Source organism: Ictidomys tridecemlineatus, chromosome 3, assembly GCF_052094955.1.
Source record: "Ictidomys tridecemlineatus isolate mIctTri1 chromosome 3, mIctTri1.hap1, whole genome shotgun sequence".
In the NCBI taxonomy this organism is placed as follows: domain Eukaryota; kingdom Metazoa; phylum Chordata; class Mammalia; order Rodentia; family Sciuridae; genus Ictidomys; species Ictidomys tridecemlineatus.
Window position 1 is genome coordinate 97052352 of NC_135479.1, and position 22150 is coordinate 97074501.

The 22150-nt window shown below is 37.8% G+C and overlaps 1 protein-coding gene across 3 annotated transcripts in view; it reads right to left on the reverse strand.

The window, feature by feature from the left end:
* Window positions 1-21705, reverse strand: part of Tiparp (TCDD inducible poly(ADP-ribose) polymerase) — a 29569-nt gene extending 7864 nt beyond the window's left edge. Inside the window, exons 1-5 of one of the 3 annotated variants that reach the window (XM_078043519.1) lie at window positions 21510-21705; window positions 18634-19594; window positions 7841-7918; window positions 1488-1656; window positions 100-260 (exon numbers count right to left, since the gene is read on the reverse strand). In XM_078043519.1, coding sequence (XP_077899645.1) covers window positions 100-260; window positions 1488-1656; window positions 7841-7918; window positions 18634-19547 — 1322 coding nt within the window. In that variant the 5' untranslated portion in view covers window positions 19548-19594; window positions 21510-21705. Of the gene's footprint in view, window positions 1-99; window positions 261-1487; window positions 1657-6234; window positions 7727-7840; window positions 7919-18633; window positions 19595-21509 lie in introns of those variants that run through there. The other 2 variants (XM_078043520.1, XM_040269956.2) reach the window with 2 other exon arrangements.
* Between the last annotated feature and the right edge of the window lie 445 nt (window positions 21706-22150).

Below are 22150 nucleotides of genomic sequence, written 5' to 3' on the forward strand. Positions count from 1 at the left end.
AATTTCACATTCTAGAAGTAACAACCAAGATACTTAATTTAAAATGCTTCACTGGCATTCAGAAGTATATTTATACGAGACTTTCCATTGGACACTTACTGTAAATATGGAAGCATAATAAAACAGGAGCGGAAAAGTGGTCTCCTTTTTATTTCTCTCCTGAAGAATGAGTTATGGAGAATGTAGTGGTTGTTCCACATCATAAATCGGACCTCTTTCAGACCCCGAGAGTTGGCTTCTTCAATCAGTCGAATAACAGACTACGGAGTAGAAAACAGGAGGTAAAGAGAAAGAAGTTAATAAACAATCACCATAAAATATGAAAATAGTTAACTTCACTGTTATTGCCAGAGGAATTTCAACAATGTACAATGGATCAAATTCATTTCTTTTATAAATGGGATCTCCCCTCAAAGATACAGAGTAGAAATATACTCCCTATTGAGAAGAACATAGATTTCTACCTATGAAACACGGGAGGCCCATGGCACTTCCTCTATTGTGTTTTCCACTTTAATGATGTCCTAGAGATTTTTTTTTTTTAATCTTTCTTAAGGAAATTTTCAGAAGGGGAAGTAAGTGTCAAAAGTTCAAAAACACCAATTAAGTTTCAAATCTGAGAAACCTCTGATAGGTAGAACACAGGAAGAGTTTAAGTTTTCTAAGAATACGTTTTAAACAGGCTATTTATTACTCTGAAAGATAAATGAAGGCAGATACTAGTGATTACTTAAAAGAATAAGAAAATTTTAGTTCAATAACACTAAATAAGGTAGAGAAGTTCTCTCATTCTGCAATGCTGAAAAGAAGTAATCAAATTGAAGAAGTCAGATCTGTGGAATATGAAATTAGTCTCTAAAGTTCACTTCAGGGTGTTTTGACGCCAGGTTTTCATTCAGAAGCAATGTAAAATATTGTTTTAAAACCTTCTTTGTAAGTGATGAGCTAGTTTCACTATCTCAGACAAAGGATGCATGAGCACATAGGACAAAATTGCAAATAAATTTATATTATTGCCTGACCACAGCCTAATAAACAATTTTAAGTACTTCTTTCAGAGACCTGAGAGTGACTGTTTTTCTCAGGGTTCTGAAATGTTAATCTAATCTCTATAAATCCAGGAGGCAGACACAAAGTTACACAAATTTTCATCTCATTAAAATCATTCTAATTGCACCAAGTCTAAATACTTTATCACGATAGTACAAAGATTCTGGGGAGAGCATTTTAGTTCTCTGATAATAGTAGCATTCTGTGTATGAATTTCAGATTAATGAAAATAAATACATTTTCAGAAAAATGGAGAAAAGTTTTACCTGTATCAAAGACTCTTATATCAAGAATCTCTGTAATTATGACCTGTAGTTCTGCTTAGTCATTGTCAGAAAGGAAGAATAATATAACAGAGAAAGACAAAAACAAAACAAAACCCAACTCAAATGTATGGTTTTTTTTTGTTTGTTTGTTTTTAAAGATCATGTAAATACCTCAGGATATTCTCTCCATCCAAAGTGGTCTCTACAGAAGAATTTCCAAACTGTGTGGTAAATAGAGTTGACATTGCATGAGGATGGTGTGGATAGCCTTCGTAGTTGGTCAAATTCAGTTGTTTCATACACATTCATGGCATTCAAATCTGCCCAAAATTCTTGTCCTCTAAAAAGACCCAAGAAAAAACTGCTAAATAGAAATATCCATCTGAGTGGAAATTAAAATATCTAGTACAGCCTGTTGTAGGATTTTTAAAACTTGCTTTACTTTGAATAAAAAGATATTCTTGGTTGTTTTCTCAGTATCCATTCTCTAAATGCCCTTACCTAATAAGGGCCAAAACATCCAGGCCATAGAGTTATGGTAGAATTGTCAACAGCATTACTGGCCTAAACTAATCAATATAATTCCATATTCCAGTTCCCCGAAAGGTGAGTCAAACCCTGAGTGCAGGTAATCTGGATGTCAGTCTGAAGATGAAGCTCATATAGACATCCAAAAAGAAAACAAAATTTCTCTGGAAACTAAGCCAACATTCCTAATCCACCCAAAACCAATACTGTGTTTTATTCTTGAGTAGAAAAAAATGTTGGCAAAACATGAAGAGAAGATGATGATTTTGGATTATTGTGAGGGTAACTATGAGAATATTTTGCCATTTTGTTATCTGGTCTATAACTGTTGAATCAGCCCTTTCCAAACATCACCATATTGCTGGCAGGGGAAGTCCCACTACACAATTAGTTTCATTGAAAATTTAATTTATAATGCATGACCCAATTAAAACATGTATTTACTTTTCCTCTTTTTTTAGTTTGAGACACAGGTCTTGCTAAGTTGCTTAGGGCCTCGGGAAATTGCTGAGGCTGGTTTCAAATTTGTGATCCTCCTGCCTCAGCCTCCCAAATCACTGATTACAGGTGTGTGCCACAGCACCAGGCTTGTATTTACTATTTTTGGAGGGGAGGGACAAGGGTGTACTGAGGATTGAACTCAGGGGCACTAAACCACTGAGCCATATCTCTAGCCCTATTTTATATTTTATTTAGAGACAGGGTCTCACTGAGTTGCTCAGCACCTTGCTTTTACTGAGGCTGGCTTTGAACTCCAGGCTTTGATCCTCCTGTCTCAGACTCCCAAGCCACTCACTGGGAGCCGCTGAGATTACAGGTGTGCACCACCACACCTGGCTGTATTTACTCTTTTTTTTAAAATATCTTTATTTTTTTTTTTATGTTGTGCTGAGGATTGAACCCAGTGCCTCACACATGTGAGGCAGGCACTCTAGCACTGAGCCACAACCCCAGCCCCCTGTATTTACTTTTTAATTAAATATTTCATCTAATATTTGAAATATTATTTTAGGTAACTGGCAAAGTGTCCATTTTCCTCCTCTCTTCTCTTTATTAAGTATGCTTGAAAATTTCCCTAAGCAAATATAAAAAATAAAATACATTAGAAAATAACATCATAGCTATCAACAAGATAATTAAGTTCCTAAATACGTTCCTCATACTCTCCCTTCTACTGAACATTTCTAAATGGATGTCTACAAAACTCGGGATACTCCAGAATGAGCAGTATTCATAACAACTGGGACATGTAAAATTCAGGTGTTGGGCCTAAATTATTTTCCCAAATAACTTAGTTCCTTTGCTGTAATTCATGATTTTGGAAAGTGTATTAAAATTTTTATCTGCTTGCTTTGTTGGTTAGTGCAACACTTTTCAAACTATGTTTGGTGTACTCATTTGAAGGACTGTGACATATTCTGTACAGAAAGAACTCTGGTGTAAATGTCTGAAAAACACTTTGTTGCTGACTGCAGCCTCACCACAATCCTTTGGAGCGCTAAGGAAGGTGCTGAAGTGCTAGCACAAAGCCTTCCAAACCTACCACCAAGGCTCTCCCTTTTCCTCATGAATGCCTACTAACATCTCTCAATACCCCTGACAAATGTCAAGGAAAATCTACTTCTCGCCCTTCATCCTGATGTAATTTGTAAGTCAGGTTCTCTATGAAAACAATTCAGGCCAAATGCCTAATTGATGTTACCAAAAAAAGCATATAACTTATAAAAAGAAATATATTTATTTTAAATATATCTTTTTATTTTTATTAAGCATAGGCAATAACATATAGCTTAAATCACATTTGATCACTGTTTTGTTTAAAATGATTTACAGTAAATAGTTATCGCTAATTTAAAAGGGAAAATGTTTCTGGGAAATCCTAAAAAAGAGAAAGAAAGAAAAAAGAAAAATTCTGAAATTTGGAACTCTTATGCCAAACCCCATATCAAATTGCCTTAAATAATTTTTATGGCCTTTAGGAGACCATGATGTTATAATTGAGAAGAGAAAGACAAATCTTTCCCTGTCTTAAGGCCATTTCGGATTTCTCCGAAATGGAGATGAGCTTATTTCTCATCAAATGTTCTCGGTTTATAAGTTAACAAATCCTATTTCCTTTAGGAGTTTTTAGAACAGCAGTCATTATGTTAACACGCATAAAACCAATGTTTTTTGCTGTTTAAGTATGAGATTTCATTTTGGACATCATGCTAGCAATTTCCATGCACGCCTGAATTATTGAAACTTCACAGATAATGATTTGCATGAGAAAGACATCTACAACTGCAGCTTTTGCTACATTCTCTGTGAATTTCAGTCCTTTGGGCATTATGACATTTCTATGACAGATCCTAATTTACTACTATCAACTTTCTTTGGGTTGATGGATCAAAGTACTATTTTAGCTGTATTTGATTTTCAATGTGCAGTTCTAGACCTAACAGAGGCAAAATAACAAATTTGAAAAACATTAAATTATCCTTTTTATAAAATTAATTTTACCACCTGCTTCCCTTAAACAGGAATGCTTTAAAAATCCAAAGCCAAGATTTTCCTCCACAATTTGCATCAGTATAAACGTGTGCATTACTGTTGCCCAACATTCAACATCCACCATTTTTCTTTATCAAACTACTGCTTCCTAATATCAGAAAGCAGTTATGAGTCTTCTATGTGTAGTAATGGTAATGGTGGGATGAATCGGGCAATACATAATGAATTAAACAGATGTAGGCCCTGCATTCCAAGGGCTTCATGAGAGGAATAGTTAACACAGTATAAAACCAGAAGCAGTTTATTTGCCTATCTAAACTCATCAGTGGTAAATACATACAAGGGAATGAGAGGAAAAAGAATAGACATGCAGCATTATGGGAAAGAAACTAGTTACTGGTGTCCAGGAATGGATAAAACTCAGGAAAGTAAGATGCTTCACTTTATCAACCAAGAAAGCTTTCTGTAAGAGAAAAGAATTTTAGGAATTTAAATATTAGGAAACATCAATGGTGAGTAAAAGGCTGTATCAAAGAACAAGAATAGTTTTCCAAGCACTTTGCTTCTCATAAGAAGGGAGTAGTTCAGACAGCCAAGGAGGAGACCTTTTGAACAGGGTAACTAGGGTACATAAGAAAATGTGAACCAGGGTGTAACAGGCATGTGAGAGATGTCAGGCCATGAGTTAAGGAGTCTGCCTTCTCAGAATCTTCAGGTTGGAATATTATGAGTATTGAGCAGATAGGGACAGAGGGTCAAAGTAGTAAATATAGAGTGTGTGGAAACTGTGCAAGAGAAACAGTGCTAGAGATTGGAGAGTGTGGGAGCAGTGAGGGTGGTCTTTGTAAAAGCATGGTGCAGGGTTGGGATTGTGGCTCAGAGGTAGAGTGCTTGCCTAGTATGCTTGAGGCACTGGGTTCGATACTTAGCACCACATAAATATAAAGATATTGTGTGCACCTACAACTAAAAAGTAAACATTTTTTTAAAAAAGCAGGGTGCAATAATTCTGGATAATAATTCTATCTGGCCTGAGGGCATTCCTACTTCTAGATGACCAGAGAGAAGTAACGGAGCTAGTCACTACATAGATCAGTTTAGCTTTCGCTAAATATATCATGTGGCTAAATCAATCTGTATTGTTTTACCTCAGATTTAATCCTGCTATGAGTCAGGGGAGAAAAAAAAACAAAACCTTGCTTTTGCTATAAAGAATGGACTGAAACTGCTGAAATATTAACCATTGTTTTCACAAGCTTTGCCAACTAACACACCACCACACATACACTGTAAGAATCCAGATATAAGGTTCATTTTAAATTTTGAAAAGGGCACCCATTCTCATAATTTAGATATTTTGTGATAGTGTTTCTCCTCTTACTCAACAAATATCTTCACATACTAATTAGGCCAACATCTTCCAACACATATTACCAATATACAGAGCTCCAACACCCACACTAAGTCAGAAGTATTCCTCACACATCATTTCTTTTTTTGTTTCAAATACTAAAAGAAACTGAAAGCCTACAATAAGGACAGGCAGCTGGAATGAGAAACAGAACCAATAAAGAAACAGGTGTTGAATGAAACAGAAATCAGTACACCACTACTTACTAGGAGATAGACAGTTCCTAAGTTTATGCATTTGGGAGCTCAGGAAAGAACATAACCACTGTAGGCAATAGTATTTGAATACCAAAAGGAAATGTGATCATTTTTAAAGCTAAAATAATCTTAAGTAGACACATGATTAGGTAGTGGGCTACATACTGGGGACAGGAGAAAAAAGGTAAAAGGCCACAGAGCGCTAGCTAGTCTAGCAGGAAAAGCAAACCCTGTGGCATATGTGAAACATGGCCTATAGATCTGGGAACAACTCAAGCAGATGCCTTACCTCTGCTGGAAGAGGTGACAGGAAGAGTGGTCAAGGGACATCCCAAAGTAGATAAAATGTGTGTCCAGTCTAGTCAATCACCAGGAAGACAGGGGAGGCCTGGCCCTACAGGTAGTGACTAACATGCACAAGGAGCGTGTTTGAGAAGCAATGTGGCTCATATAGACGGTCAGGGTGTCCACAAGTAGAGACTGGACTGAAGTCTGGCTGGGCCAGGTAAGGAATGGCTGAGGCTGGATGCAGTGGCACACACCTGTAATCCCAGCAGCTCGGGAGAGGTTGAAACAAGAGGATAGTGAGTTCAAAACCAGTATCAGCAACGGCAAAGTACTAAGCAAGTCAGTGAGACCCTGTCTCTAAATAAAATACAAAATAGGGTTGGAGATGTGGCTCAGTGGTTGAGTGCCCCTGAGTTCAATTCCCAGTACCAAAAAAAAAAAGGAATAGCTGAGTGCTGGAGGTGAAGAGGTCAGAACTAGACCCTGTGAACAGCAGGAATCATGGGTGGATGTTCAACAACTTCCTCACTTGCCTTTTATAAAAGTCATTCCAACAGTGGTGATGTGGAGAACTAATTTGTTAATATTTGGCAAGAGAGGATAAGAAGAGGTGAGGAAAGAGACTCATTTATTTATTGATATTTATCCTATGCTTAGCTATTTATAGCTATTACAACTGCACCCAAGACAAATGATCACAGAGGACTAAGGAGGTAACTGCAGGGGTGATTTGCAAAGTATTTAAGAGGACCAAACCGCCCGAAGGGCAAGTACATTTGGGGAAGAGCACATAGAGTCCAGGATGTGTCCCACATCTCCAATCTAGATGACTGGATAATGGTGCCATTAAGTAAAACAGAAATTTTTTAAAAGAGGCGTAACATGTTTAAGTGGGAAGGTGATGTAAATAAATTATAGAACTCAGACTTTAGCAAAGACCAATTAAGTATAAACTTTTCTGAATACCATTCTAGTTAGTTTTAACCAGATCAGTTAGACTTTGTAAACTTGGCATCCTGCCTGTAAGAGTAAACTGGTTTCTACAAGGATAAACTTGTGACCTTGAACTATTAACAATCCCTAATAAACTAACCAGTCACAATTAGTAGGCCTTATTTTATTACTATGATGTAAAGTGAAAATGTCTCCCCACACCAACAGTCACAAAACCATAGAATGATTAAGTGCACTTTGGAGAGTATTCAGACTCTTCTGCTACTGGCTGGAGACAGGCTTGGCAGATGGGGTATGTTTGCTGCTGCTAAAGAAATTTCACAGGCACACAAAATATAGTAGGCTTTTGATACCTGGCTTTGATGTTTCAAAACTCATTTAGTAATGCTGGGCTATATCTGGCAGCTTATACGTCCCCTTCAAATATGTTACAAAGTGATGAGAATCAAAGCCATAGTATATACAATACCAACATTTTGTGAAAGCAGTGTAGTTACTAAACCTCACAGAACTATATACTCATAACTTTCTGCTTTGGAAGCATAATAACTGACAATTATTCTGTTACTAATAAAGACTTTTGCTAACACTGCCTCAAACAAATAGAACAAAACTATTGGAGGAGGTAATAAAACTTATCTATAAATGCTTACATTCGGGGGCTGGGGATATGGCTCAAGAAGTAGTGCGCTCGCCTGGCATGCGTGAGGCACTGGGTTTGATCTTCACCACTACATAAAAATAAAATAAAGATATTGTGTCCACCTAAAGCTAAAAAATAAATGTTTTTTTTTAAAAAATGCTTACATCCAGTGCAACATCTTTCCATGTTCACCAGAGGTTAAGACTCTAATTTCTATACAACATTGGGGTCCTGGTAACAACTGGATTTTTCCCCTTTTCATCTGTAAGTAGCTGCAGGCAGACATATTCATATATCAATACTGGGAGTTTATATCAGTACACTTACGGATCTCAGTAGTGATGGGCAGACTAAGAATCAAATGTTAACTGAATTAAAATTGGCCTACCTCTAAGAAAAGACCCTGATTGATCTAGTTAAGATGGGATTACCGAGGTTTAGATCACTTGGTAAGACTATTAACATAAAAACCTGAATTATAGATTTAGCTCATCTTTCTAAATATCTCAATAAAAGACTTGGGGGGTAGGTAAGAGTATTAAATGCAAATCAAAAGTACTCAAAGATTTCATCTCACTCCAATCAGAATGGCAATTATTAAGAATACAAACAGGGGCTGGGATTGTGGCTCAGTGGTAGAACATTTGCCTTACATGTGAGGCCCTGGGTTTGATCCTCAGCACCGCACATAAATAAATAAATTAAATAAAGGTATTGTGTCCATCTACAACTAAAAATTATTTTAAAAAAAAAGAATACAAGCAACAATAAATATTGGCAAGGATGTGGGGGAAAGGGTACACCTCATACATTGCTGGGGGGACTGCAAATTAGTGCAACCATTATGGAAAGCAGTATGGCGATTCCTCAGAAAATTGGAAATGGAACCACCATTTGACCCAGCTATCTCACTCCTTGGTTTATACCCAAAGGACTTAAACAAATCAGCATACAGTGATACAGCCACATCAATGTTTATAGCAGCTCAATTCACAATAGCCAAACTATGGAACCAACCTAGATGCCCTTCAACAGATAAAGAAAATACATGTGTGGTACATATACACAATGAAATATTACTCAGCCTTAAAGAAGAAATGAAATTATGGCATTTTCAGGTAAATGGATGGAGCTCCAGAATATTATGCTAAGCAAAATAAGCCAATCCCCCCCCAAAAAAAGGTCTATACACAGATGCTAATTCACATTGAGGGGGGCTAGGGAAAAACAGAGGTACTCTGCATTAGGCAGAGGGGAGCAAAGGGAGGGGAGTGGGTATGGGTGCAGGAGGATAATAGGACATTATTACTCTATGTACATATATGATTACATGACAGGTGTGATTCTACATCATGTATAAACAGAAGTATGAGAAGTTATACTCCATTTATAGATGATGTGTCAAAATGCATTATATTTTCATGTATAACTATTTTTAGAACAAATTTTTTAAAATTTTTTAAAATGATTAGACAAAATTCTGGCTGTTGTGTTCTATTGCCTTGGTCCCTCCTGGAACATTGTGGAAGCAGGTGAATTTCTGAGAAGACAGCCAGTTACTGAGTGGGACACTATCTGGAATCATATTTATCTGTCTGCTAAACCCTATGTCTGATTTACAAAATGTGAGACATTTAATCTATTGTATTCAAGTCAGTCCAGAAGAGAATAGAAAAAAAGAATAAGAAATAGGAGAGAGAGGGGAAGTAGGTAGTTTCCTAAATGAAAGAATACCTGATTTTTACATTTGTAGGTAGGTAGTTTCCTAAATGAAAGAATACCTGATTTTTACATTTGTATAATTGCATATTCTCCAGAAGAATGTATGTATCTAAACAAACATATTACACAGCTAGCACAGCTTATTCTCAAAAAGCTTTGGTACTAAAGCACTGGCCATCAAATTCATGAGAATATTAACCTGCTAATAAGTAAGGCCATATGTTGAACCCCCTACCCACCAGTGCCACACATGCAACCACTGAAAGCAATTACATTACCACACAAGGAAAAGAGACTGTTAGGCTGGCTTTTTTTTTTTTTTTAATTAGAAAAGTACAGATCAATGCAAAAGAACACATATCCACAAAATGCTTTCTAAGAAGATGTGAATAAATCTGAAATCTTATGTAAGTCTTAAATAAAAATTATACTTACGAGACTAGAAGACTCACTGCTACCTATTTATGAAGGCATGGGATTAAATTTTGTACCCTGAAGATAACCAGAAATATCAAACAGTCTTAACTGTGATCCAAGTTCAATCACATGTCCTGAAACTTGTAGAAGGTGACTACAGTGAGACAAGCTTCAATGTGGACTAACGAGGAAGTGAAACTTAACTTCTACAAGAACAGCTGGAATAGAAAGCAGACTGGTTTTTAAAATTTGTGCTTAAAAATTTCATAACATGTCTTATACTACCTTAAATTATGCAGTTACAGATTTTTAGGAAAATGAATCTTCCTTTTAAAATGAAATATTTTTAAAACTGAGAGGTTTCTATCTTACCTCAAAATAGACCAAAAATGTCTCTCCCTTGTATTCAAGGCACAAATACTGATAACTTCAATTTTTTTTAAATTTGACAGTACTTAAAGAGGACTAACATTTTTTTATATAAAACTTTCTTACATAAGTATAAAATCAATAGTATAGTATAGCATATATAAAATCCTATAACATGCAAATGTAAAATGCTTAAATATGTTGTTTTCAAATAACCTTAAGCAATTCAGAACTCATTTACACATAAACAAGATACTAATTATAAAAATTATCATAAAACATCCTCTACTAATCTCTAGCAAGATCTAATCTATTAGCTTAATTCACTTCTGGTTTGACACTTAAATTTTGACACTTAAATTAAACAAATGACTGCTTTAAAAAGGTTTTACTCAGAATTTTCTCATATTTAATAGTTTTATCTTCCTCCCTCCCATTAATCCAGATAAATTTAACTGGTCAGTGAAATAACTGAAAATATGTTCACTAATGGCTTGTTATGTATTGGTGCTGAGAACCCAGAGATGAATAAACAGCTTATAGTAGACTTTCGATCTGACTGTAAACAAACTACATCAAATTTATTAATGATAGTTATTCAAGTAAATGGGGTGGGCAGTTTCCCACTGAAAAGATATTAAGAGATAGATGTTTTTCCTGTCTATGTTTGGTAAACCATGATCACCTTATCTTCAATCAGTAATTGTTTCTGGAAGAAAGAGAGTCTATAAACCAAGATTTTCCAAAACATTAGTCTAAAATTTTTTTGAATATTAAATTAATCTATAGACCACTTCACACTATGCTACTGATTTCTGGCAGCATTTGGATAATCAAAAATGTCAGAAAGCAAGCAAGCAAAGCTTCTTCAATTTCACATACTCTATCCAGATTCAAGGATGTCTTTCTTCTATTTGGATGAGAATTAAATCTGAAAGGCAAATCCAGCATTTCTTCAGTGCTTAGTTTTCCTCTCCCAATGCCTGGAAATGAAAGAGCTAAACCAGGTGACAGAAACCCAAGAACAAAGCAGCAGGAACTTATTGAGGGTATTTTATGCAGTTTGCCTGCTGTCTACCCTGATCAGCTATGGGAGCAATGAAGATCACAGGGTGAGACCACATTCTGAAACACACGCAATAGAACAAAGTTCACCCTTGGGCTCCCCATCCCGGCCATTCTTCACTACCTTCAGTGCTAGTAAAAATTTTAAGTGAAGAACTCTATGGCCATATATCATATGAGAAGGGACAAAATAAAAATCCCTTAATTAATGCAAAAAGGGGGAACAAAAACCTAACGTAATAGAGAAATTCCTGTTACACACAGCCTAAACATATTTTCCATCATTATGAATAGTGCTGTTTCAACCAACATGACACAAACTCTTCCTCATGCTCAGGAACAATACCACCAAGACAGAGGACTTCCATTTGCATAAAGAATACAAATTTACTGAACTTTTTCTCAGATAATTTAGTCATGAGAGATTCCTACTATGCTCCTTACACAACTTTTTGTGGTACACACAAGTCGAAAGTCACTGGTTTCTGCAGACCACTGTGAAAGGGAACAGTCACTCTAGCATTCTCACTCTTACAAGAGCTTATCCTTTCATTGTGATGACCATGCAAAGGCTCTTTAGTGGTCAAGCGGTTGTTACCGGTAAGTAAACAGCAGTGACCAGAGAAGGACTGAAAAGGGCCTGAGGAGTCAGACATTTTGTTGTGTAGAAACAGCAAATATTAATGCTTAGTTAGCTCTCTTCTATGCTTGTCTTAGTAACAGTAACTGGTTAGGTCAGGAAGGAAAATTGGAAGTTTCACACTTGACAACTAAAGTTTATTAATATCATCAACTTCTAAACTGAGGTTCCAGATCACAGGACTGTTTACATCAACTATTTTTTGTACAGATTATATATATATTTACAAAATACCAAGTTGAATAAGTGATTTTACATAAAGTTTGCAAAAATTTCAAAATGTATTTCAGAACCTATCACTTGTAATTTCAAATTCTTCTACAAAGAAGGAATTAACTGCATTAAAAAATATGAGGCTTGGGCTGGGGTTGTAGCTCAGCAGTAGAGTGCTCGCCTAGCATATGTGAGGGGAGCACCACATATAAATAAATTAAATAAACACTGTGTCTAACTACAACTAAAAATAATTTTTTTTAATGTAAGGCTTTCAATTATAGTTTCAGAATTTAGGCTGGATGAGGTTTAACACTTGGAGGAAGAAATTTTAAATAGGGGAAAGACTATATGCAGTATAATTCCTAGGAAACACTTAGGTAAATAATCTAAATATAAAAGCAGGCATACATTAAATATAAAAGTAAGCAATATTTAGTTTAGTTCAAGAAGTTCCTTCATGTATGAAATGTGGTTTATATGCTCCTAGAAATTGTGAACTTTAGATGTATTTTATTCCTTTGTACAGTCTGTGTTTGTGGTGTTGCAAAGTACAGTTCAACCCAAGATCTTAAGACTATTACCTAACAATTTCAAACCCAGAATGAAATAGAAAATGGCTCAATCTTCAGCTTTCTTGTCTTTTTTCAAAGATACAAAATCACTCACATTGCTCTCTCAAAACTCTCAGACTTAATATAAAACCAGAAGCTCTACTACTTTTACAGTATTTTTTTAATTTACCAGTGTCCAATATTAACCACCTGTTCAGAAAGTTGTGTGAGAAAAATCATAACTCTAAACTTATATTTCATTTTCCTTTATAAAAATGTTATACATGTGAACTCAGTTTTCCTCCCACAATTCACTAGTAGGAGTGTGATAATTATTAAAGGTTGTTGACATAGGTGAAGAGGACCTGACTTCCTATTTAAATGCAATTCAAAATCATTACCAAAGAATGAAAAATCTGGGGTCTTAAATTATGGGATGAAATAAAAAACTATAAGAAGATAGTCACAATTTCAAATAGCTGGATTTTAGCAACATTCCTCCAATAATCGAGGTCTATTAGCGAAAAGCAGACCCCAAACCCAGAATAAACCGAAGATCACGACCATAACCACAAATACACAGAAGATTTTCCAAATTTACCTTTGCTTTATGATAGAATGTACATCTTAGAATCTAGAAATTCTGGTTTAACAAGAAATAGGAAATAGATTTACAGGACACAGCAGAGTTAATCAGTCAAAAATAGCATTTTTTGCAAGCCCACCATGTGCAAAAGATTCCTTTTTATTATTTATAAAAAGTAAAAAAATAAAAGCTTGGGACCCCATTCAATGATAAAATACTTAACGTATCATGCAGTTATTTTTAGGAATTGTTAGAGAACCTTATAAGCTACTTCTTCCAACTAATTTAAGTCATAAATCTTTGCTTTTTGCAAGGTTCATTTTCATTACCATAGATAGACATCAGGAAAAGAGTGACCCTAACCTGAAGCAAGGTGACAGCTGCTTCAAAAAGTCTAATCTGCTTATTGATGAAAAGCAGAAAGGGAATAAATGAATGATTGCTATTGATTCTCATGATAGCTCTACACAGACCCAGGAACTTCTCTAGATTAGTATAGATAGAAGCTAATTAGTTTTATTTCATATGTAAATAGCAGCATAAAGAAGTACAAAAAATAATTCATTGGACTGCTTTATCCGAGAGCACAAGGCACACATTTTGAAAGTCACTTCAAACACAGTTCTTGCTTATGGAGCTCTCTTTCTCTTAGGCAGGAATTTTTTAAATAAATCCAAATTCATACAGCTGTGTATATTCAAGAAATACCAAAAAGTCACAAGGCATAGTAAGTTTCAGCTGTTCTCTTCTCTCCAGTGTTATCAATAACACATAATGAATTAGTTCATACATCATCGCAGCTGTGCAGGCCAGCGCTAACTAGGCTAATTTAACTATTCCAGTACAGTTCAGTCAGGAGCTTGTTCTAGTTTAAATTAATTCACTCTGAGTGTTACATAGACTACAACAAAAAAATACTTTCTACCATCATTAATATAAATTTCTCTTTTGTCTTTTTACATAGTTTCTATGAAGTTATTTAATGGGACTGTCTCTTGGACAGATTAAAGAGACTGCTAAGAGCAATTAGTTATCAAAATCGCTCAAAAACTAAGGTTATGACAACACTCTAGGTTAAGCCTTAAACAAGTAAACTTTCTCTTTTATCAATAAACATTAACTCCAAAAGAAAAGAATTCTGAGAAAAACTAACCAGAGATTCACAGTTTGCAATTTTCTTCTTTACTCCTACCCTCTTCCTGCAAATTCAGAGCTAGAACACTAGTCATTGCATCACTGGAATTAATCACTAGTCATCTTTTAAACAGCAAGTAATCTCCAAAAGATGGTTTGCAGTGTATCTCTTTCTTTATGGGTGGCAATAACCAGAAAACTTCTTGCACACTTTGAAATGAATGTAATGTGAAACCAATGGTGATCATGGTTGCTGAAAAGATCTATACTGCTTCAATATTTCAACTATCCATACCAGTACTGGAGTACAGAGATAGCAAGGCTCTTTCAAAATCCCAACATCATCTTTTAATAAGGATGAGTGGCTAAACTGTTAAAGACTGTTTTCTTAATGAAAACTACAACATTCAGTGTTGTTTTCTCAACTGCATATTTGGAATTTGAAAAATCTTCAAGGCCCATCCCATGAAGAAATAAAACTTCAGCATCAAATCTGGGGAGTTCATACATATTTGACTAGTTGATGTTGACAATAAACATCTATAGATAGAATATAAAAGCAGAGTGAGAAAACAAAGGTGATTGTATCAAAATTTAATTACAATGAACCAAATAAGCACTTATTACTGAAATCCTTTTCTACATGTTTTTAATATCTAATTATCTTGCCTAAAGAGCTGTTTCCTTTTCAATTTCATTCTGACAAAGTGAACACTATATATCTAATTTAGAGTAACATAGATATTAAACCCTCACATTGTTTGTGAAGTAAATTAAAATAATTTATCTGCATAGTTTGAAACTATGAACTTTTGTCTCTGCTAGGGAACCAGACCTATGAAGTTTCCCCAAGTTCTACATAATAAAGATATTGTTATATTGGGATTGGGGATATAGCTCAGTTGGTACAGTGCTTGCCTCACATGCACAAGACCCTGGGTTCAATTAAAAAAAAAAAAAAGATGTTGTTATAGTATAGAGACTTACCAAATCATATAAACTATTGAAAACAAGTAGGATAAACAAATGCCATTCATTATTCACTGTTCCTGAATCCAAATACTACTGGGTCTGATTTGGACATATAAGCAGCTGAACACACACTTCCTGGTTATGTGCAATCTGCACAGATAGACCAGCTCTACAGGCCTGACCACAGAGATTAATAGCTTTAGCCAAATAATGTGGTAACCATGTGAACCTGGGCTGCTCCAGCTTGTTTGTGAATCTCTCAGCAAGGCTCAACATGCCGTTATCTGCATCTTGTTGCCAGGAAACACAACATCGCTTTGGAATACAAGGAAAACCAGGTTGCAGTGACCACAGGTCAACTTCCCAAAAGACTAATTTTTGACACTTAGCTATTTACAATCTTTATTTCTTCCTGTTCAACAGTTTCTACTTTTTGCTATTTTATCAGATCAAGACCATATACAATATTAATAATGATTGTAGCCACTCATACTTTTTTCCCTCTCCTAAATGTCAGATAAACATTAATTTACTTGATTAAAACTGATTTGGAAATCAAGTGCCAACTTCAACCATTTTATAAATTGAGCCAACAATGCATGCTTTGGGTCTTGTATCTATTCTTCAGCAAATACTAAAGGCTAAAATACCCAATATGCTGATGACCCAAGAAGTCCCAGATCTTCTGGGATCAAAATAACTGTCTTGCGTTCACTCATGGTAACAGAATGTAATGTAGTGCATAATAATCCTGCTAGTTTCTTCCTGAACAATTCAATACAGAAACCTAAGTGTACCAAGATGCTCAAGTACTAAGCAGACTGGAAATGTGCTTTGAAAGAGTGAAGTGGGAGGCTACTGCTCTGCAGAATTTTGCAATTTGGAGATGGAAAGATTAGAGTGGCTTTGAGAGTATGTACATAAAAAATTAATTACCCTTGACACAGCAATTAGAATTGCTAGCTCAGGGGCCAACACAGGTTTTGAATGATACCTTATTAAAAAGATTTTTAAGAAAAAATGAAAAATGCTTTTCTCTTCCAATGTTGGCATTAAGAAATAAGGGCTGGGGTTGTAGTGCAGTGGTAGAGTGGTTGCCTCGCATGTGGAAGGCTCGGCTCAATCCTCAGCACCACTTAAAAATAAAATAAAGGTATTGTGTCCATCTACAACTAAAAAAATATTTTTAAAAAAAGAAGTTAAAAGGACTTAGCTTTATAAGATTTTTTCAACCCAAGCAAGATTCAAGTAGAATCTTGAATGCATTAAATCATTAAAATAACTTACTTATAGTAAGGAAAACTAAATTCTTGACATGACCTTATTTTTTTTTTTTTTTTTGAATTTTAACATTTATTTTTTCTTAGTTCTCGGCGGACACAACATCTTTGTTGGTATGTGGTGCTGCTGAGGATCGAACCCGGGCCGCACGCATGCTAGGCGAGCGCGCTACCGCTTGAGCCACATCCCAGCCCCATGACCTTATTTTTATCCAAGGGGTCTTCTATATTTCTTTAAACTTGAGCCTTAAACTATTTATCATCTTGTTCCGCACTTCTCATCTGAAACAAGATGCACAGTTCCAGCTTCATGATAATTAAGTTGCTAAAAAGACATGGACCTGGGCACTATGTAAGTGAAATACTGAAACTCTAAAAAGAAAACCACTTCGTCAATACTAAACTGGGACCAAAAGTTAAAATAACCAAAAACAAAACAACAACAAAGCAACCCTATTACCGACAATGCTCTGGAACCATGTCAGAATACAGAAGTTGGAAACAAGACTAAGAATTTGACAACTTGTAAATGGTTTACTGCCACCATTTGATGACTCTCCAGACACTTGGGTAGTGTAACTTAACTTTTTCCTGTTAACATTTGACCCTTAAGGAAGTTTTTCCTCTGGCCTCCTGGGTTAGGATACTCAGTATAATTCCCCTCCCACTGTGGGTTATGCCTCTTAGTATCAGGCCAAGCCACTCATTATTTATGATGTTAAAGGTTGCCCTAAAGGTCTTCAAAGTCAGGTACCATGGAAAGTGCTCTAAAATTTTAATCCTTTCTCTTGATCAAACACAAATATCTATTAATGTCCCACACTTTAACTCCTTCTACACTACAGGAAAAACAACTTAGAAACAGAAAGATGAATGTACTACATACAGCCATTTTTGCATATCAACTTTACAAGTGGTAACTATCATTCTCCTCATTTTAAATAAAATTCAGTTACAGAAAAATTAAAATGTGGAAATGTAAATTCCATGTCAGTGAATACTGTTTACACAGCCATACTAAAAGGACTGAATTATGTACAAACACATCTTGCAAACCAAAATTCAAGCATAGTTTTTATGAAGGTGATAAACATTTCCATTAAAATAAATCCTCCCTTTACTCACTGTAAAGACTCTTCCAGAATTGAAAAGAAAAAAAATAAAAACTGAATTGTGGAAACTTAGTAGTAAAATGCTTTAAGGAAACTAATAAAAGAGATTTAATGTATTCTGGCATGATTCAGAAGTATGGGAGGAACTTCTGAATCATTCACAGAAAAAGTGTTTGTACTACTAAAAGCGAAAAAGGCCACAAATATCTCCAAATATTTTCCTTTAAAAAAAAGTAGCAGCTACTCATAGTGCATTCTATTGTCATGTATAAATAAAACAAATTTTAAAAATAAAATAAAAGATATGCCATTGAATATAAAAAAGTAGTAGCTACTCCACACGCAAAATTTTAAAATTAGACAAATTAGGTATTGATTATGTTATAAGATTTATCATGGGATTGTCTTTCAAAGCAAGTTTTCCTGTGAGATTAAATTACTACTTGATATACAAAATTCAATATATATGCAACTTCTCAACCACATGCACACTGAACGAAATGACATCTGAATTGTTCAAATCATAAAACCTTCATTGTCAGGTTAGATAAATAGCCTGCATTCAAGCATCACTTAAAAAAAAAAAAATCAAGATAGAATAAAGCCAAAGGAATAACAAAAACAAAAAAAAAGAAGAAAACCTATATAGGTTTTAACTACTGAAAGAAACTACCATATTTCAGCCTTTTTACATTCTCTAAAGCATTTAGCAGTTTTTATAAGTTGTCATAATACATACCCGTACTTCATTCTCATTCTATCATTTTCTGGATTACAATAAAATCTTTCCAAGTGCTCCTGAGAATCATTGGATACACTCTGCCACTTCTGAGTAGTTGTCCTCTTGATCTGCCAATGATATGGTAAAACTGTGTGATGCTTCAAACAATCCCTGCCATAAATACAAGTGCCTTGCAGAAATTCCATGCAAATTTCAATTGCATTCTCTTGGTGAGTGTGGTATTGTAGCTGGTTTACCAGCTCAAACACAAGGTCAAGGGAAGCCTCCTCACTCTTGTCCTGGAAGAGCTCAGTACTCAACTTATCACTGGTGTCCAAAATGTACTGGATTGTAAAACTGTTGTCTTGGAAAACCCCTGGAACATAATCCATGACTTTGTCTATGCAGTCAGGGCTAGTAGGAATATCACTTGAAACCGGATGCAAAAGGTCAGTCTGGAAGTGCCCTGCTGTTGAATCAGCCACCGTCCCACTGATGGTTTCTGGTGGAAAGCTGTGATCCTGGATTGGAACCACTTGTTCTGGAGCATCAGTGGAAGGATGGGCTTCCGGTATTTGGCCCCCAACATTTGTTCCATCAGGAATCAGGACAGACACATTGTTTTCTGTTGTTGGACACGGTGGATTAATTTCCAGGGGTTTTTTCACCATAGGTTCATGTAAACTGTTCTCATCTCCACTCTGGTCTCTAGATCTAAAAACCCCATCAAGTGATCCAGATTCTAGCAAAGTGTTTAATATTGGTCTCAAAGACCTCAGGGTTCCGGTTCCCAATCTCTTCTGATCCGGCTTTTTCTTAAAACAAGTCTTCAATGGAGTGATCTTCTCAGAGAGTCTCATTTGGCATGAAAAGTCATCAGGAGGAGAAGGAGGCTGCACTACACAATCTGGCTCAGGTTCGGTGGTTTCCATTTCCACAATGTGAGTAAGCTCCAATTCCTCCGCAGGGTCTAAAAATCCTATCAGGAAAGTAAGAAAGATGATCATTTACAAAATGACAACTGAATCCCATTCATTCATTAAAATGTTTTGTTGGTCTGTGACTAAGTCACTGAAAGTACTCCTCCTGTGCTATATTTAGTCTCTACAGGTCATCTTTAACTTAAGAAAGGAAGGCTCCAAAACAGCACAAGCTATTCAAAATCAAAGCACAGGTAAAGGCAGGCGAGAAAGAATGCCTTTAAACAAGACTTTGGCATTTATTTGTGGATTTAACAGTTTGAAATTCTGCTGGGTATGAATTTTTATTGTAAGGCCAGGGTGGAATGAGATGAGAAATAGACACAATTGTGTCTAGATGAAGACAGCAAAGAAACCACACATCTCAGCTTTGTAGTTCTCTTTACAGTTGTTTATGTATCATTCGCTTCATGAGTTGACAAAAACTTGGTTTCTTTGTAGGGGAAAAAGTTCAAATGAAAGATAAACTTCAAAGTTAGTGAATTTGGGGGTGTGAGAATACACACAGAAAACAAGGAACTATCAATTGAAGTGTTGTTACATGGGATAAACCCAGGAGCCTGTTAAGCATTTCCATATTCATAAAGTTCCAATATACTCCAAGAATGTTTGCAATCCCCTGAAAAACATTACCACTACTGAGAAGGAATATCAGGCCTTTAGTTTCAGCAATAACCACACTGCATAGTGTGTTAAAAACCAAACACAACTACATTATGGGTAAACGTCTAATTTTTATATTACAGAAAGGCAGCATAAAATACACACCCAAATTTCAGATTCTGAATGAACTCCTAAAAGAAATTTTCTTAAAAGAATCAGAATCCTTGAACAAAAGTGAAATTTGAAAATATTTACTGAGATTGTGCCAGGTGAGAAAAATAATGAGCAATTAATTCTCTTCTCTTGTCCAATAAACTGAAAGAGCTCTTTGATGCAAAGGCCCATGACTTAATCAAGTATGCACGGTAGGTGTCCAGTACAACGCCCAGCACAATGCACACAGTGGGTGTCCCGTAAATATTTCGTTAGCTGAATTAATGAAGAAAAGGCTTGTGTTAAAAACTTTGTTCTTGGTTGCTTGTAGGTCAAAAACAAAAACTGAGTCCCGAGAAAAGTAAATATTCAAGTCCTAATTAGAGAAAGTCATTATCTGTAGAAAATGAACAACCGAACTAAGAAACAGAAAACACGGAGCACGGTACATGACAAAAGTGCTAGCCTAAGTGCAAAACGAAGAGGTGGAGGAAGGAGCGTTCAGTGTGAGCTGGCATTGTTAGGAAAGCTTCGCGAGGCAGGGACCTGACACGAGACATAAATCAACTGGAAGGCAGCCAAGCCAGGCGTTATTATTCATCCTCCGGTGCTCCTTCCTCCAGGCACAACTGGCACAGCCCTCGGTATTCCCTGCGCACCCGGAGCCCACGCACGCACACCGACCACTCCCCCGCCCGCCGGCGCGCCCGCGGACGTGTGCGTGCACACTCACTCGCGCTCCCACCGCCGCCCGGCCAGCCCGCGGCGCGGCGGGACCCCGTCCCCATCAGCCGGCACCACAGGGACCAGCGGTCGAAAGACGCGGGTGGCCGCGCGCCGTCCGCGCCCGCCGCGGGTCCAAGCGGCGCCTCCTGCCGGCCACCCGCCCGCTGCCCTCGAGACCGCCCGGAGCCGCGCCGGACAGCCGGCGCCCGGCGGGCAGCAGGCGCCCGAAGTTCTGGAGGCGGCCGCCAACTTCGCGCCGCAGCCGGCCATAAAAAGGGCGGCCTCGGCACGTCTACCGTTGCACATCTGCCGGCGACGGGCGGAGCGCGCGGCCGGGCCCGCCGATGCCGCGCCACGGGCGGCCAAGGCAGCCGCCGGAGCGCGGCCCGAGCGGCGCCGCTATCCCGCCGGGGTCCCGCTGCCCCGGCTTACCTCAGCGAGAGCGGGCACGGCGGAGAGCCACGGCGGACTGTGGGGGCTATGGTGGGATCTGGCGCCGGCGTCTAGGAGCCGCGGGTCAGCGACGCGGCGAGCCGCGCACGGGCCATCCCGCCGAGGACAGCGCGCAGAACGCCGCACCGCTCTCTGGCCGGCTCGCTCGCTGTCACCTCGGGCTCGGCTTTAAGCGGCTTCCGGTCCCGCCTCCCGCAGTCGGGGGCGTGGCTGGGGCGGGGCCCTCAGGGGGCGGGGCCGAGGCCGGCGCTGGGGGTGCCTGAAAGGGGCGCCGCGCGTGCGCGCTCATGTGCTCGCGCTGAGGTCCGCTGCTGTTCTGCGTTGGCGCCACGTGGGGGCGCGGCGGGCTCACTAGCTGCGGGCGGACGCAGGCTCCCCTTGGTGGGACGAGGCTCCGTCTCGCCGGCGGCTGGGCGGCGGGCTGTGTTTCTCCCAGCCTCCTCAACCCGCCGCTGCTGGACCCGAGGGCGGGATAGCCACACGGGGTCGCCTCGCGCCGGACGCCTATCCCCGGCCCTCGCCGAGCTCACCTCCGAACCCAGGGCTGCAGCTGCGCTGTTTCCTGTGTTGCAAAATGCCTTGATTGCGACTCCTGACGATGACTAGATTTTCAGTTTTGA